General features: G+C 41.9%; 1 protein-coding gene across 4 annotated transcripts in view; it reads right to left on the reverse strand.

Annotated features, from left to right (window-relative positions):
• pik3cb (phosphatidylinositol-4,5-bisphosphate 3-kinase catalytic subunit beta) overlaps positions 1-18,106 on the reverse strand; it is a 104,839-nt gene that overhangs the window by 33,765 nt on the left and 52,968 nt on the right. For all 4 annotated transcript variants that reach the window (XM_062976548.1, XM_008106297.3, XM_008106298.3 and 1 more), the window contains exons 6-11: positions 16,309-16,491; positions 14,391-14,552; positions 13,241-13,327; positions 11,603-11,854; positions 10,343-10,439; positions 8,570-8,700 (exon numbers count right to left, since the gene is read on the reverse strand). In XM_062976548.1, the coding sequence (XP_062832618.1) occupies positions 8,570-8,700; positions 10,343-10,439; positions 11,603-11,854; positions 13,241-13,327; positions 14,391-14,552; positions 16,309-16,491 (912 nt within the window). The remainder of the gene's footprint in view (positions 1-8,569; positions 8,701-10,342; positions 10,440-11,602; positions 11,855-13,240; positions 13,328-14,390; positions 14,553-16,308; positions 16,492-18,106) is intronic.

Consider the following 18,106-nt stretch of genomic DNA (forward strand, 5'->3'; position numbering starts at 1 on the left):
TTAATATTCCAAAATATTTTTAGAAATGCTAATCTTTCAAAGTATATTTAGAAATGCTTGCTCTTAATCCTTGAATTGTTATTCAAATCAACTATTAGTCCCGTTTTGCATTCTGTTAAAATATAGAAACACTGCATCTTATCTCTAGTCAGTTATTCTCAACAGTAGCCCATAGCTCTGTCAAATTGTCCTTCAGCCTAAGTGTAACGGAAATAGTTTCAAGTGTTTTGTGTTATGGTTGAGCCTCATGGCTCTGTTACTGACAGACGTGGGCGTAAGACTCCTCGAGAGTCAGATACTCTCGAGGAGCGAGAAAGAAAAAGACTGCGAGACATTTTTGCAGCACCATCTGACGAAGAGTCTTTTGAGGGGTTTACGGAGAGAATGGAGGAGGGGCTGGTTAGCTCGGAGGAAGATGAGATGGATTGGACTCGGGTAAGGGAGGAATTGGGTGCCACTGGTCATGATGGGATAGAAGATGAATGGGGACTTTCAGGACTAGACCCATGGCTTAGCTGGAGGGATGGGACGGGATCCACAGCTGGAGATGCTGTGGGGCGTAGTCAGAGGTGTTCCAGCTCTGATGAGGAAAGTGATGAGGAAACGCCCGGGTTAAGGAGGACAGCTGACAGTGATGAGGATTTGTAACTGGCATAAAATGGGGCTTGGGAGCAATTGCAAATTGCGTTGGGCAAGGTAATCTGGACAAACGCTTGGGATCTGTGTGGGACGCTTTCCTGAAGACTGGTGTGTTTTCCTGTGCTGAGACGTAAGTTGTTTTTGGAATTCAGGGTCAGACGGCGGGAGGAATTGTGTGGGCATTTGTTTGTGCAAACCTGTGCTTACTCTTATTAGCTTGACCTTCCGTCGTCTTCTTGACGGACGCCATCTCCTGCTTTGAAAACTCGGATTGAACTGACCACGGCTTGTCTTCCCCCTTCTGGACTTGGAAACTACAAACGTCTACTTCTGGCTTTGAACCACGGAAAAGAACTGGGTCTACTCTTCTGCTACAATCCTTGGCTGATCTGTTCGTGTTGGAAATCCTGTCTGCTGTGTGTGTGGGAGCGACGCAAGTTCCTCTAAGCACCGTGTTGGCAGCAGAGAGGAATCTGCTGCCAATTAGTTGCATTCTTTTGTTCCTCGGCTTTTGTTTTGTTTACCCTCAGGCTGAAGCAAGCAGTTTGTTTTTACCCGGATTAAACTTCGGTTTAATCCGGTTTATCTTTTGTACGTTTTTTCCTTGTCCCTTTTTTGCTCCTAAAGGCTAAAATTGCCTGGCCCTTGTGTTTTTACGGGCATTTTTGAGTTCTGTAATTAAATAAACTCTGTTATTTTGAACCTTGTGGCGTTCTGTCCTTGACAGATTGCCCAACGCCATAAAAAGTTTATTGCAGCAATAAACCCGTCAGGAAGACGATGGATGAGTTAAGAGCCAAATTTGACCAATTACAAACGGCTTTTACCGTTAGCCAAGCTGCTCATGCTGTGAAAGGACATGTTTTGACTCCTGAACGCTTTGATGGGACCAGGTGCAAGTTGCTAACCTTTTTGGCACAAGTGGAGCTTTATTTTTCCCAGCTCAGTGCTCATGCTTTTCCTACAGATACTAGCAAGGTGGCATTTATTTTGAGTTTGTTGACCGGTCCCGCAGGACAATGGGCCACTAATTTAATTTTGGGAAATGACCCAGTCAAAGACAATTTGGATAATTTCAAAAAGTTATTAATTGACACTTTTGGGGATCCTCTCCGCACGGAGAATGCTGGGTGGGCTCTGTATCGGTTGAAACAGGGAAAGGGGACTGTTTTGGATTACTTAAATAAGTTTAACCTGTATCGCCACCAGCTGGATTGGGGGGAAAATGCATTCATGCTTTTATTTACTGCCGGGTTAAGTGATATGCTCCAGGATGAATTAGCACGCTTGGAGCCGGCTGAAAATTGGGATGCCTTAGTAGCTAAGGTGCTGCGTTTAGACGCAAGGTTCGAGGCTCGTAGACACTCGAAAGCAATGTGTGCGCCACCCATGCATATTACCAGGGCACCTGTGGTGATGGGGGAAGAGCCTATGGAGCTGGGGGTCTTTAAAAAGCTGTCTACAGAGGAAAAGAGCCGTAGGAGGCAGCTGGGTTTGTGTTTGTACTGTGGGAATGCGGGGCATTTTGCCAAAACCTGTAATGTAAAACCTTCCCAGCTTTCGGGAAAAGGCCAGCCCTAGTGCGACGTGAGTCCAACGCACTAGGGCTCCTCAAGCAGTCAACTGAGGGGAGGAAGCATGTTTTCATACCCATTACATTATCTGTTGGGGGAAGGGAACTTGTTTCTACTTTGGCACTGCTGGACTCAGGGGCTACGGTCTCTTATGTAGATATTGAGTTTGCTAGGAAGCATGGCATTCCTAGAGTGCGCAAAGCATGCGACGTGTGGGTGGAAGGAGCAGATGGGAGACTGCTGGAGACTGGGGTGGTTAACCATGAAACCTCAGCAGTAATGTGGGAGGTGCAGGGAGTAACGGGAACGTTTGTGTGGGATATTACGAGCTTGCCTAGATATGACGTGATCCTGGGGATGGATTGGCTAGCTGTAGTAAATCCACAAGTAGATTGGGCGACACGTAAAGTAACCTTAAAGAGGCAGGACGGTTGCATTCTGAATGTTACTCAATCTGATATGGAGGGAGTGCCTGCTGAGTATGGGGAGTTCTCTGATGTGTTTTGTAAAAGAGAAGCGGACAAATTACCACCGCACAGGCCATATGATTGCGCCATCAAGTTAGCAGAAGGTGCGAAATTGCCAGCAGGAAGGCTGTATGCCTTGACTGTACCGGAAAGGCAAGCTTTGCGGGAGTTTCTAGATGAAAATTTAGCCAAGGGGTTTATTCGCCCATCTAGTTCACCAACTGCGGCACCAGTATTTTTTGTAGCCAAAAAGACTGGGGAACTTAGGCTGGTCTGCGACTATCGGATCCTAAACAAATACACCATTCGGGATAGGTACCCGCTACCTTTAATCTCGGAACTATTATCAAGGGTGCAAGGGGCTAAGGTCTTTACCAAGCTTGACCTGCGGGGGGCATATAACTTAATCCGTATACGGGAAGGGGATGAATGGAAGACGGCATTTAACACGTGTTTCGGATGCCACGAGTTCCGAGTCATGCCTTTCGGACTTTGCAATGCTCCCGCGGTCTTCCAGAGGTTCATGAACGATGTGTTCAGGGACCTAATTGACCAATTTTTAGTGATTTATTTGGATGATATCTTGATTTTTTCTAAGGACGAGAAAGAACATCGTCAACATGTCAAGCAGGTTCTGCACCGTCTGCGGGCTAATGGGCTTTTCGCCAAGGCTTCCAAGTGCGTCTTTCATGTGCCTGAAGTGGAGTTCCTAGGTCATGTAGTGTCAGGTAGGGAACTTAAAATGGACCCACATAAGGTTGACGCCGTCAACTCATGGCAGGAGCTTAAGACTAAGAAGGATGTACAAAGGTTCTTAGGTTTCGCTAACTACTACCGGGAGTTTATTCCGAACTTTGCAAAGCTCACGGTACCTTTGACGCAGCTCCTGCGTAAGAAACAGCCATTTGTGTGGGGGCGGGAAGCTCACGATGCGTTTCTACAACTTAAGTCTAGTTTTCAATCGGATAACATACTAACACATCCTGATGTTGACAAACCGTTCGTGGTAGAAGCGGACGCTTCTAGCTACGCGTTGGGGGCTGTATTGTCTCAGAAGGATTCCTCAGGGACCTTGCGTCCCTGTGGATTTTACTCGCGGCAACTAACACCCTTCGAGCAGAACTATACCATATGGGAGAAGGAGTTGTTGGCAATTAAGGTGGCGTTTGAGGTGTGGCGGCACTGGCTTGAAGGGGCACGGCACCAGATCGTGGTCAGATCTGATCACAAGAACTTAGAGCACTTGCAAACAGCAAAGAAGTTAAACCAGCGTCAAATTCGATGGGCTTTGTTTTTCTCCAGGTTTAACTTCAAGGTGCAGTTCGTGGAGGGGAAGGCAAACTTGCGGGCCGATGCTTTATCCCGCAAGCCGGAGTTTAAGACCAATGAGCAGGTAGTATGTCAGACCATCTTGCCTACTGCCTCTCTATGTGTTGTAGACAATGAGCTCGGGTTACATGACCAGATCCTTGAGGCTCAGAGGGATGATGTGTGGACGCAGGAACAACTGATGTTGCTATCAGCAGGTAACCGTACAATACTGCCGCATCTACAGGATCAAGACGGAGTATTGGTACGCAGGGGGCAGGTTTACGTACCAGTGGGGGCCCTCAGGTTGGAGGTGATTAGAGCCCACCATGACGAACCCATGGCTGGGCACTTTGGCAGGTTCAAGACCGTACAGCTTATCACCAGGAGCTACTGGTGGCCAAAGATGCGGCAAGACATTTTGCGCTTTTGTGACAGCTGCGCTGTTTGCCAGCAGAGTAAGACGCCTGTTGGGCGCCCTAGAGGGTTGTTGTCGTCTCTACCTGTTCCAGAGAGGCCATGGCAAATCATTTCCATGGATTTTATTTCGGATTTACCTAAGTCTGGGGGTTATACTTGTATTTGGGTGGTGGTGGATTTATTTAGCAAACTGGCTCATTTTATTCCTTGTTCAACCATTCCGGCGGCCCCTACGTTGGCCTTACTATTTACTAAGCACATCTATCGTTTGCACGGAGCACCCGAGGTGATTATTTCAGATAGGGCTCCGCAATTTGTGTCACGCTTTTGGAAACACTTCCATGAGTGCTTAGGGACTAAGTTAAACGTTTCTTCAGCTTTTCATCCACAAACGGATGGACAGTCTGAACGGGTTAATGGGCTCTTAGAGCAGTACTTGCGTTGTTTTTGCTTGGATCAACCCACGGCTTGGGTGAAGTGGTTACCGGTGGCTGAGTTCGCTTACAACAATGCGGTGCACGCGTCTAGTCAGCATACGCCATTTGAGCTAACTTATGGTTTTCACCCACGGGGAGGTGTGGCGCCGTCGACCAATGTGGTCTCTTCGGACCCTGTGTACCGCTCTTCGGAAATGGCTGCATTGCATGATGTTGCCCGTCGCTTACTGTTGGAAGCTAAGGCAACGCAAAAGACTCAGGCTGACCGCCACAGGCAGGCAGGGGAGGAGTTGGAAGAAGGGGATTTGGTGTGGTTATCTTCCAAACATATTAAACAGGCTGGGGGAAAGTTTGCGCCTCGGTATTTGGGTCCCTTTCCTATCGTTAAAAAGATTTCTTCCGTTGCGTTTCGTTTGCGTTTACCGTCTAGTTTAAAGGTCCATCCAGTCTTCCATCGTTCGCTGTTGAAACTTGATACCTCTAGTCGTCGTGGTGCTATAGCGGAGGGTATTACTGCCACTTCTCCGCCATCGGGGGAGGAGGCCTTTGTGAGAGGGGATAGTGTTATGGTTGAGCCTCATGGCTCTGTTACTGACAGACGTGGGCGTAAGACTCCTCGAGAGTCAGATACTCTCGAGGAGCGAGAAAGAAAAAGACTGCGAGACATTTTTGCAGCACCATCTGACGAAGAGTCTTTTGAGGGGTTTACGGAGAGAATGGAGGAGGGGCTGGTTAGCTCGGAGGAGGATGAGATGGATTGGACTCGGGTAAGGGAGGAATTGGGTGCCACTGGTCATGATGGGATAGAAGATGAATGGGGACTTTCAGGACTAGACCCATGGCTTAGCTGGAGGGATGGGACGGGATCCACAGCTGGAGATGCTGTGGGGCGTAGTCAGAGGTGTTCCAGCTCTGATGAGGAAAGTGATGAGGAAACGCCCGGGTTAAGGAGGACAGCTGACAGTGATGAGGATTTGTAACTGGCATAAAATGGGGCTTGGGAGCAATTGCAAATTGCGTTGGGCAAGGTAATCTGGACAAACGCTTGGGATCTGTGTGGGACGCTTTCCTGAAGACTGGTGTGTTTTCCTGTGCTGAGACGTAAGTTGTTTTTGGAATTCAGGGTCAGACGGCGGGAGGAATTGTGTGGGCATTTGTTTGTGCAAACCTGTGCTTACTCTTATTAGCTTGACCTTCCGTCGTCTTCTTGACGGACGCCATCTCCTGCTTTGAAAACTCGGATTGAACTGACCACGGCTTGTCTTCCCCCTTCTGGACTTGGAAACTACAAACGTCTACTTCTGGCTTTGAACCACGGAAAAGAACTGGGTCTACTCTTCTGCTACAATCCTTGGCTGATCTGTTCGTGTTGGAAATCCTGTCTGCTGTGTGTGTGGGAGCGACGCAAGTTCCTCTAAGCACCGTGTTGGCAGCAGAGAGGAATCTGCTGCCAATTAGTTGCATTCTTTTGTTCCTCGGCTTTTGTTTTGTTTACCCTCAGGCTGAAGCAAGCAGTTTGTTTTTACCCGGATTAAACTTCGGTTTAATCCGGTTTATCTTTTGTACGTTTTTTCCTTGTCCCTTTTTTGCTCCTAAAGGCTAAAATTGCCTGGCCCTTGTGTTTTTACGGGCATTTTTGAGTTCTGTAATTAAATAAACTCTGTTATTTTGAACCTTGTGGCGTTCTGTCCTTGACATTTTGTCCTTAGCCCAACTACAGTATATGTTCAAAACAATTTCTACTACATTTTACACCAAGGGTGGGCAATCTGTGGTCTTCCAGATGTTGTTGTACTACAACTTCCATCATCTATAGCCAGTCCAGCAAACAGCAAATTGCAGCCCAATGACATTTAGAAAGCCATCTGTCACCTACCTATGCTTCAAATTGCTTCAGTAGCGGGACTCAAATAAACTCTTCATATGAGGGATGCTACTCTGGTTAGTCTTGCCTCCAACGGCTAGCAGCACACTTCCATGAGTTAACAGTGTGTAACTGGTGCATAGTCATATGGGTAAAGGGAAATTCCAGGACAATTAAGATTTGTGCTCATGTGAAGCTATTGTAACTATATAGTTGGCACAAAACTACTGTCATTTAGGTAGGGCTAGTGGTTGTGATCCTACTGTACCTTCACCCACCGAACGTCTCTTCACTTTTATCTAGGAAGAGATGACTTTATAAAAGGAAAAGACCCCAAAGTTATAATAGAAATTGTTTAATTAGTCCAAGATGTTCAAATTGAGACGGCTGATATAACTAGTGGCAGCAAAGTTGCAATAATATTTGGAACATGTCCATGTATTTGAAATTAATCTCTTTCTACATTCTTCCTTCACACAAAAGCAGATGATTTTTAATGATACTTAAAACCTTACACAAGGGTTTCACCTTAATAGATAGCTTAGAATAACTGTAATAAAATGCAATAGGTAATTAGAACACTATTTGCAGAATAGGAATTGCTTGTTTCATTCCATCCCATACTTACTGCAGGCCTCAAGTTCCAACCAAAGATTTCTAAAAAATCAAGGGACCTTGATTCGTAGGAAAACTAAGCATCTGCATCTTCAGGATGAATCAATGTTGTAGCCCAGTTTGAGATTGGGCTCATTCAGCCAGTAATTGTCCCTGCACCTGCCTTGCCAGAGGACTCTGGGTTTTGGCCTGAGATACAACCAGAACCTGAGATTCAGCCAGAGTTTGTCCCAGTGGATTCTGGGATCAGAGACAGAATGGTTGCAAGCAGGCATTGTGAACCACATTCCTCCCAGCAGCATTCCTCCCAGCAGTCAAGGTCAGATCTCCAGGTGCCAGATGGACATTCTAGTTTAGAGGAGGATAATAAGTTTAACAGGAAGGCAGCAATAACTCATCAGAGGAGGGGACGAGAATGTCTCCGGAGAAGCAGACGGTTGCTTTTGAAGCAGTCTAATGAGTAGTTTTCTCATGAGAGAAAGACCTTGGATTTTCCTTAAAATGCCTTGCTTTCTCTGCCACAGCCAGAGGTGGTAACATTGCTTATTCAAAAAAGAAGGATCTTTGCTCTGTGTTCCTGTGTATTCCTGCAGCCGTGTATCCTGCTTCAAGTTCCAGCCTTGCCTTGGCCTGTGAATCCAGTTGGATATTCCAGTGACTTTGCTGTTTGGTTTTTATTCCAGTGGAGACCCTTGCCTTGTGTTTCATCACTGACTTTATACCCTGGACTACTTTGGAGTTAATCCTGCACTCTAGTCTTGTCTTCCTGTGGTTATCCTTGATTCATGCCTTGGAAATAATCCTGTTAGGACTATTCTTGATATTTCTTGTGACTTACTTTGATATCCAGTTTTGGACTATGCTCTTTGAGTGGTTTTTATAGACTCTTCCTTCATGAACTTCAAGTACCTTGCTCTGGTGGATTTTAACCTATTTTACTGACTCTGAACTTCATTTTGCTTTTGCTTGCATATAACCTTCAATAAACAACTTGCTTGCTTATATTCTGGGGCTCCAGTGTGGTTTTGAGGTGCCTACGTAGCCTAGAGGTGCAACAATCAATATATGAGGGAGTAATCTTAATACTTTAACCTATTTTTCAAACTTAGTTGACATACTATGTTGACCCGTTCATATATTCCAGTTGTCAAAACGTTTACAACTCCCCCCTGAAACTTTACAAATACACTTAGAATAAGAATTACCAGAAGAAAAAGCAAATGCAAGAACTCCTACCTATCTTACCTTATCAAAGGGAGGGTAATAAATAGGAAATTTTGAATACTCTTGAAATTTGATCTGCAAAGATGTTGCATTTTCAGTGTATGGATTTGTTTGTACAGTTCCCATTGGGTTCAACATTTCTTCAAGTTCATCTAGGTAACAAAAAAAGGAAAAAAAAGAAACACAAGTTGCCAAATTATAGTTAAAACTATTCAATTGGTAGCTCATATTAGACCGATAATAGAATCATAGAATAATAGAGTTGGAAGAGACATCCAGTTCAACAACCTACCAAGAAACAGAAAATCACATTCAAAGCACCGCCGACAGATGGCCATCCAGCCTCTGCTTAAAAGTCTCCAAAGAAGGAGCCTCCACCACAGTCCGGGGGAGAGAGCTGAACATCTCTCACAGTGAAGAAGTTCTTCCTGAATTTCAGGTGGAATCTCCGTTCCTGTAGTTTAAAGCCATTGTTCCGTGTCCTAGTCTCCAGGGCAGCAGAAACAAGCTTGCTCCTTCCTCCCTATGACTTCCCCTCACATATTTATACATGGCCCTCATCATGTCTCCTCTCAGCCTTCTCTTCTGCAAGCTAAACACGCCCAGCTCTTTAAGCTGCTCCTTGATCATATCATTTTAGTTGCCCTCCTATGGACACATTCCAGCTTGTCAACGTCTCCCTTAAATTGCGGTGCCTGATATTACAATGTTTCCTAGGTCAGCTGTATATTCTGAAGATGGGCAAACAATTTTAACAGGAATGCTTCTAGAAAGACCAGATAAATAATCACTGCAAAAGCCTCACATTATTTCTGCATAATCCTATCTTAAGTGACCATATGAAAGAATCATAATTGTAAAAAGATGAGAAAGCAGATATATCCAATTGTAATTTTCTTTATATGTTCTTGCATGTAACTTTGTTCTTTGCAGAAAATTATTGCTTGATTTTAGAATTATTTGCACCATTTTACTACCTTACTGCATACAATGGGACATGTGGATCTTTTGGTATTCAAACCCCAGCTCAATAAAGTGTGTGTGTGTGTGTTAGGGAATTTGTATTTTTTAAAATTTCACACCCCAAAATACATGAAAAGCTGGAACAATATTTAAAAAGTGTTTTTCCCCCACCGGAGACATGTGTTTAGTAAACTGTTTCATGTTAGTGTAAGATATGCTTTGAGTAGCCTGCAACTGTGGTATCTAGGAATGTTGGGTTGCTGTGAGTTTTCCGGGCTGTATGGCCATGTTCTAGAAGCATTCTCTCCTGATGTTTCGCCCACATCTATGGCAGGCACCCTCAGAGTTTGTGGGGTCTGCTGGAAACTAGGCGAGTGAGGTTTATATATCTATGGAATGTCCATGGTGGGACATTCCACAGATATATTGCCTAGTTTCCAATGAACCTCACAACCTGTGAGGATGCCTGTCACAAATGTGGGCAAAACTTCAGGAGACAATGCTTCTAGAATATAGCCATACAGCCCGGAAGACTCACAGCAACCTAGTGCTTCTGGCCATGAAAGCCTTCGACAACTCTAGGAATGTTGTTAAAGAATTTTCTTCTCTTTGCTTTAGGGCTTTTTTAAAATCATGATTTTACCATGAAAATATATCAGACAAATAACAGGATGATGATGTTGTGGATGGTGATATGACAATGGGTGTGGTGATGAAGATAATGGAAAAATTATAATGATACCAGTCCTTCTGAAATGATCTGAAGCTGTGCATTGGGGAACTGCATGGCAGATGCTGCAAGCAACCTTTGAAGCACAAATGAAGACTTACCAGGAAATGATGACCAGCTGTGCAGTACAAGGTCTCCAGTTTTAAATTGGCCTTTAAAATCAAAGACCATAGTATTGACCCATGCTACAGGATAGTGCTGAAATAAATAAAGCATTACAAATCCATCAGATTCTCAAGATAGGTGAAGTAGGGACTAAATATTTCAGTACTGTATTTTGCATTTGCAAGTGAGAATGCATAATTTCTGAATTTCTTCTCCATGGTGGGCAGGGAGGAGAACATTTCTGCATATTGTTATCTTCTATTAGCACAGTGTTTCAGAAAATTATTCAGAAATACAAGTGGGATGTTTGCATAAATGTGATGTGTAAAGCAAAACAACACTGTTTTCAAATGGACTTTTTTTGCAATAAAAGTATGATTATCACACAATACACACACATGCTTATGCAAGGAACATATTTCTATCTGATACACATGTGCACGCAGAAACATACAAACACTTTCCAAAAACATACATGTGTTTTAAAATGAAGGAATTTCTGTGCTATAAAAATATTATTTTTGCATAAAAATTCAAGTTTCAAAAAATGTTTCTCACAAAAAAGCTGTTCTTTTTTCTTCAAAGATAACAAAGAAGACATATTAATGTACCTATTGGTGTAGGGGATCAATTCCAGCCCGTTCCCATATATTTGGCCACCCTTAATATTTATATTGTAAAGGTAAAGGTTTTCTCCTGGCATTAAGTCTAGTAGTGTCTGATTCTTGGGATTGGTGCTCATCTCCATTTCTAAGCCAAAGAGCCGGCGTTGTCCGTAGACACCTCCAAGGTCATGTGGCTGGAATGACTGCAATGAGCGCCATTACCTTCCTGCTGGAGTGGTACCTATTGATCTACTCACATTTGCATGTTTTTAACTGCTGGCTTTGTAGGAGCTGGGGCTAACAGTGAGAGCTCACCCCACTCCCTGGATTCGAACCGCCAACCTTTCGGTCAGCAAGTTCAGCAGCTCAGCGGCTTAACTTGTTGTGCCACTGGGGGCTCCTCATATTTATATACTAGGTACTATTTAAAAGCTGAACACAGATAAATATTAACTCTTAAAATTAAATGATAAATACCCAAATATTTATTTTTTTAAAAAACAACAATGAAAACCTTATTTCTAATAAATCAGAATTTCAGTTTGAAGTTTGAATTTTTTTTAAAAAGGTATGAAAACCAGAAGTTTGCCAATGTACACATTAACTTCCCTATACAACAAACGTAAAGAAGAAATTAAATGAATCCATTACCACTTTCCCCGCTTTCCTAATGGTCTGGTATTTGGATGGATTGAGTGACTTGGCTGACTTTTTATTTTTCATTTTATCCATCACAGCATAAACCACAAAGCACAGCCTAGCCATTCTTGGCAAATCACAGACGTTAATATCGAATTCCAAGGGTTCATTCCAAAGATGGTCATTTCTCCCAGATATTTCTGAGCTTACGATGGGCTTACAAAGGAGCTCAGTTCCATGGAAGAGTCCAGCCCTGACATGAACCTGCAAGAGAGGCATGACAGGGAACTATCCAAACACATTCCACAGAACTAATAAATAAGAATTATTCATATAAAATCCATACTTATTACGACAGACAGCATTTACCTTTACTGGTAAAAATCAGTTGCATCTATGAAAATATGTGCTGGAACATTAACTATATTGAACAGCTAAAGATCTGTGTTGGTAAGAAAAGTAACTGGTAATTATTTTAAAATTAAGTCTGAATAACTGATAGATATACAGTTGGAAATTAGATGTGATACTGACAAGATTCTTCATTAATTACACTGTAAGAAAGCAAATTCATTTTACAGATGTTTCAATTCAACATTTCCAGGCCAGACATGCTAATGATTCAGAATGTCCTTTAAATCTTTCCAAGCAACCGCCATAAGTGAAATATGGATTCAAAGCAGATTTTAAACGAGTATATGCACATAAAATTATTTCTGAATACATCCAGTATACCTGACACGACCACTTAATATGTAATATACCCTATTAGAATGTTGCTTTGACAGATTCAATAATGAAAACAAGCAACATAGTCATATTTCTATTTTTGTTTCAATTCCAATATTGAGTGATTTTTTTACCTCGATCTGTTTGACAGTTTCTGAAAAGCAGCTCCCAAAACAGTAATGCAAACAAAACAAACAAACAGTTGCAAAAGGTTGTCTTTGAAACCCACCGCATGGGATTTAGTCAAAATTTACTCACTCCCTGCTTTTCGATGGGGCTTAGTTAAGACAAATCTTTGTGGATTGTGCTGAAGGAAGTTGCTTTGTAATGCATCACTGAGCACTGGCATTTGAAAAATGAAAACAAAAACTTGCTGCATATATTACTGTCTCATTTATCCTAATCTGAAGGAGACGGTTGTCTCCACACTCCCCACCCCCCACCCCGCAGTTGTGGCCAATAAACCATAATGCTAGTGGAAATAAGAGGCTGAATTTTGCAAAAGTAGAGGTGGGCAATCATGATATGATCTCATGAAATAAATTAAGGTATTGTTCTCATTTAGCTAGGGAATAGTTTAAATAACAAAACATGGCCTATACATGGATAAATAATATTTCTTTTTTCGTGTCAGGAGCGACTTGAGAAACTACAAGTCACATCTGCTGTGAGAGAATTGGTCTCCTTGTGGGAGGCTTCTCTCATGTCCCCACATGGGGAGCAGGAACTGACAGAGGGAGCTCATCCGCACTCTCCCCAAATTTGAACCAGCAACTTTCAGGTCAGCAACCCAACCTTCAGGTTAGCAGTTCTGCCAGCACAAGGGTTTAACCCGTTACGCCACTGGGGGCTCCATGATAAAGGAGATGAATTGTTCAGATACCACCAGAAACATCCTTTTTATTCAGAAGACTTACTTACTTTGGCAGTTTCTTCTGTGTTCAGTTTACTGCCATTTACCAGCAGAACCTTGAAAGGCTGGCTAATATCCCATACACTTTGTGTCACCTGTAACACAAAAGAAATGACATAGTGAGGTTTTCAAGCTCTTTCAGAGATCTTTGCATTCAAGAAACAAGCTGATTTAGCAATCTTAAGCTAACAAGAATGATCTCACTGTGCAAACTGACCATATGAAAAGGGTGGGTGTAAGTATCCTTCTACAACCTCATCACATACAATCTGGGCTGCATTTCCATGTGTGGAGCCCCATAGAGGCCATCACATGATGTAAGGACACTTTTGGTGGGGCTCCCATTTCCATAGTGCATGGAAACAGAACCTAGACTGTGGCTTCAGGAGTCAGGTGTGACCAGACAGGGAAAACAGGGAAATGACATGGGGTGGCTGGCCATCCCAGAAGATGAAACTCAATGGTAGGAAACCAAGTAAGACAGTTCTCTCTGCTTCCCCCACACCCTACTCATGGGATGAGGTCCTTAGTAAAGAGAGGTTCTTTCAGTAGATAGGAGTCACATCTTCCTGGTGTTTCTAAAGAAACTCTACAGGTATAGGATGGTGTGTGGTTTCCCGGTTTCCTCTGAAGATGCCAGCCACAGATGCAGGTAAAACATCAGGAGAAAATTCTGCTAGAATACGGCCGTACAGCCTGGAAACCACACAACAACCCAGGGATTCTGGCCGTGAAAGCCTTCAATATCTTCAGTTATAGTTTGGTCTATGATTGGCATGGCCTTGAATGTGCTAAATCCAAAACGTCTTTGCTCCCAAATCAGGCCCCGGGATCAGGTCGATTAATAGTATCACCCTGTAAATGATACCCTGGAAATTCCTCCTATAAATTTTGACCAGGATAGAGATAGGCAAATCATAATACAAATATCTATCACAGACATTTTCAGGAAAAAAAACTTTGCCCATCCACTAATCTCACTTTTCTTGACTCCCAAACACATACTTAAGATTACTTTCGATATTTTGCTAAGAATGACACACACATGGGCTAGACTGATCAAAACTCTTGCATATGATGCAACAGTTTTGAAAACTAGATTGCCCTTTCCAAATAAGCCTAGAAGCATCTCAAACCACCCCTGATACCTGAACTTACACGTGACTTTTTGGGGGGCAAAGGAAGTGGAAGGTTGGAAGGTTTTCGGTTTATGGCAGCTTCTATAGCAATCATTTCCTGTTCGCACATTTTTTTAATGGTGCTGCACTCAATGAGAGTCAGCTGAGGAAGAGTTCTGCTCATTACACAACGATGAAGATACTGAGGAAGAAAGAGGCAAGAATTCTGTTATTTGCATGCTAAATATGGAACATAAAGTTCTTAAAACATGTTTCATTTAGCTTATATGGCAAGGATATGTCTAAGAGGAAAGGAAAATAACTTAGATCAATTCATATTTAGCTTTTGTTTTTAAAAGCACTTAACCAGATAAGGAATATGTAACAACTGTGTTAAAAAGTAAAATGTAATTTCAGATAATTATTTCGATTTCTTGGTACTTTGTGAAGACCTGGAGATAGGCATAGTATATCTCTATACATAATAAAAGTGTGTATGTGGCTCAGGTGTCTACTTACGCTCCTGCCTCCACAAACATCTATAGCTCCCACTACTCAGGAGATGCCAATGGTCCTCCCTCCAATGACATTGCAGGTTATAGCGAGCACCATGAACATGTCCAAGAGCTCTGCCAATGTTTTCCACAAACACCATACTGCCCACCACCCAAGTGAAGGCTTTGATACTGTGACAATTTCACCCTAGATTTTATGTGTTTCCTCCATCACAGACATCCCAGTGTTTACTCTCTCCATTGGTGTGGAATTTGCATGACCCCGCCCAGTGCCTCTCCCATACCCTTTCCTATTCTTTTCTATGGCACTCAGCCCACAGAGGAATTGATCAGCAACTGAACATACTAGAGAAGTTTGTGGAGAATTCACCATGATTTATAGAGATTGTAGGTACTGGGATGTATAGATCACCTACAATCTCAGAGCACTCCGAACCCCACCAAGGATAGACATGAAACTAACTTGGCACACAGAACATCCATGACCAGCAAAAAATACTGGAGGTCTTTGGGGAAATTTCACCTTGATTTAGGGGAGTTGTAGTTCATCTACATCCAGAGAACACTATGAACCCAAACACCGATGGATCTGGACCAAACTTGGCACACATACCTGATATGCCGAAATTTGATTACTGGAGGGTTTGGGGGGAACTGACCTTCCTCTCTGGAGTTGTAGTTCACCCACAACCAGATAGACTTCCACTGATGATGGACCTGGACCAAAACTGGCACACAGAACCCCCATGACTAGCTCAACCTACTGGAGGGGTTTGAAGGGACTGACTCACCATAGTGGGAGTTGTAGTTTACCCTGCAGCCAGAGAGTGCACTGAATCCCACCAATGATGCATCTAGAGCAAACTTGCCCAATATAGCAAACTGTAAGTACTGATGGAGTTTTCTGGGTTAACCTGGCATGATGTGAGTTATAATTCACCCAAAACCTTATGCATTTTGTATAATTCAAAAACTGACTTTTTCAAATAACACCGGGTACCCAAGCTAGTTCAAAATAATTCACAAATGAATTATCCAGTTATGTAGATACAAGAATGTGTTAACCATAGCTAGTTACTTTAAAAAAATCAAATAAATGCCCTTGGGGAAAGAGTAATGGGAGAAGACATTTTCCTTATTTGTTTCCATTTAAAATATGTATTTTTTCAAGTGATAGCACCTAAGGTGAAGGAGAGCAAATATAGCCTTCCAGATATTCTTCGTTTGCAAATCCTATCTTATCTTTTTATATCCTTCCTGTCTCCTTATATGGGACTCATCAACCTTAACCAAAAGTCATTTGTTTGAGTTCTATGGTGGGAGAAAGCTGGAATATAAATTCATTAAGTAAATAAAAATGTGGAGGTTTATGAAAGTTACAGTTTGACAACATCTACAACAGTATCTATCCTAAACACTTCTTTAAAAAAACAAAGTGTTTACCTGGAACTGAATTAATGGGTGGTCTCCAAAGACATATTCCAGTCTTCCACTAACTTGAAGCACGTAGTTAGAAGGATCAACTTCTTCATCTTCCCTTCCATGGATAGTTAAACGTTTTCGAATTGCCAGCTCATTCAATTTGATGGGGATAATATTAGGAGAAACCTGAAAACTAAACACATCCTGTTAAAAAGAAAGACAATAGATATTGAAGTTTGGGGTTATTTTATTGTTTAATTTATTTATTTTAATGTTAGATATGAATATTAACAGTATATAATGTTGCCATACATTCTTATAATCTTGCTTTATGTTTATCCGTATTTTTAGAATACCTTTTTGGTGAACTAGAAGAATTATAAGGTTTGAGTTGCCGCTTGCATCCTCAATGCAGCGTTTTGGCGACGATGCACAGCTGCGGAAAGGGGTGACCGGCTGGTTGAGGACGCAAGCGGCAGAGTTTTGTGGGGAAGGAGTTGCCAAGCTCATTCATCACTATGGTAAGTGCCTAGATTTGAATGGCGACTATGTTGAGAAGTGGTATTTGGGTGTGGCTTTCAACTGCATATGGTAAATGTTTCCTCCTATACTTTGTTCATTTTTAATTCCAAATCATAATCTACTTTCTGGATAACCCTCGTAGAAAGCGGTTTCCCATGTGTTTGTCATGTGAGTCTCTGCAGGAAGTGCTGACTTCAAGTTAGTTTTCCTGCAGATCTTAGTGATTGGACTAAGAATAAACTAATGTGTCTTTCCCCTATTCCCTTCCATAATGACTGGTGATACTTAGAAACACCACTGCAATTACAGAAAGAATTGGTTTAGAACAACAGACTTTACAAATGACTCAAATTATGTCATACAAATGATACAGACCCCTTCAATACAATTATTTCAGAGTTCATATGCAGGTCATTAATGTACCTCAAAAGAGGCAACAGTATGTGCCTTTATTACTATTTTAGATATAAAAGTGCAAGGCAACAATTTTTTCTTTACATAAGTCTCTTTTTGTGCACAAATGCTTCTTGTAAGAGTACATATGGAGCTTTCATTTTGAAAAACACACCAGGAAAATGGAATGATTCAAAAGCAATTATTGACAAATGCAAATCCGTGGCTTAGCTTTCATTTCATTTTATGATGATGATGATTTTTTTGTCTGGAAGCTTGTTTATGTAGCAGCCTTCTGGTAAAAGGCCAAACCTTGCAATGGAAAATCGTAACCATAATGAAGTAGTCAGTCAAAATCAATTCAATATTTTCTTTACTTCAAAACTTATTTGTCTCAAAACAGCTATTTCCCCTGAAGTTACTGCCAAAACACAGTCCATCATATGACAAAATTAACAAAACAAAATCTTAATTTCTTTAAAGTCACAGACTCAGGTTTTTTAAAAAAAAATGGCTTATGTTCATTGTATCGCATCTGTTTCTATAAAGTTCTAAAAATATTTTTATTCTAAATTTCAAACACTTATGAATGAAGGTCTGGAGGAATTACAAGCTTCGGGAATGGGGCAAATCAGGAAGGTACCAACTTTTAAAAAATCCTTTCTCCCAGTGAAGTGTCCCAAATGAAAATGTCTTCCTTTCTACTGTTATCTGCTGAAAATAGCTGCTGGAAATGTGGGGAACATTTATTCTAATAGCCTTCTTCTGTCCAATGACCACTATCACTTTCTATTGTTCAATCTTATACACCATTTTTATCTTTACTAATTAGCTGGCTATGCTTGTTATTAATAGATTTTAATAAGGTTTTTTTTAAAAAAGAGAAGGAGCTGCTATGAGATTC

Source organism: Anolis carolinensis, chromosome 3, assembly GCF_035594765.1.
Source record: "Anolis carolinensis isolate JA03-04 chromosome 3, rAnoCar3.1.pri, whole genome shotgun sequence".
Lineage (NCBI taxonomy): Eukaryota > Metazoa > Chordata > Lepidosauria > Squamata > Dactyloidae > Anolis > Anolis carolinensis.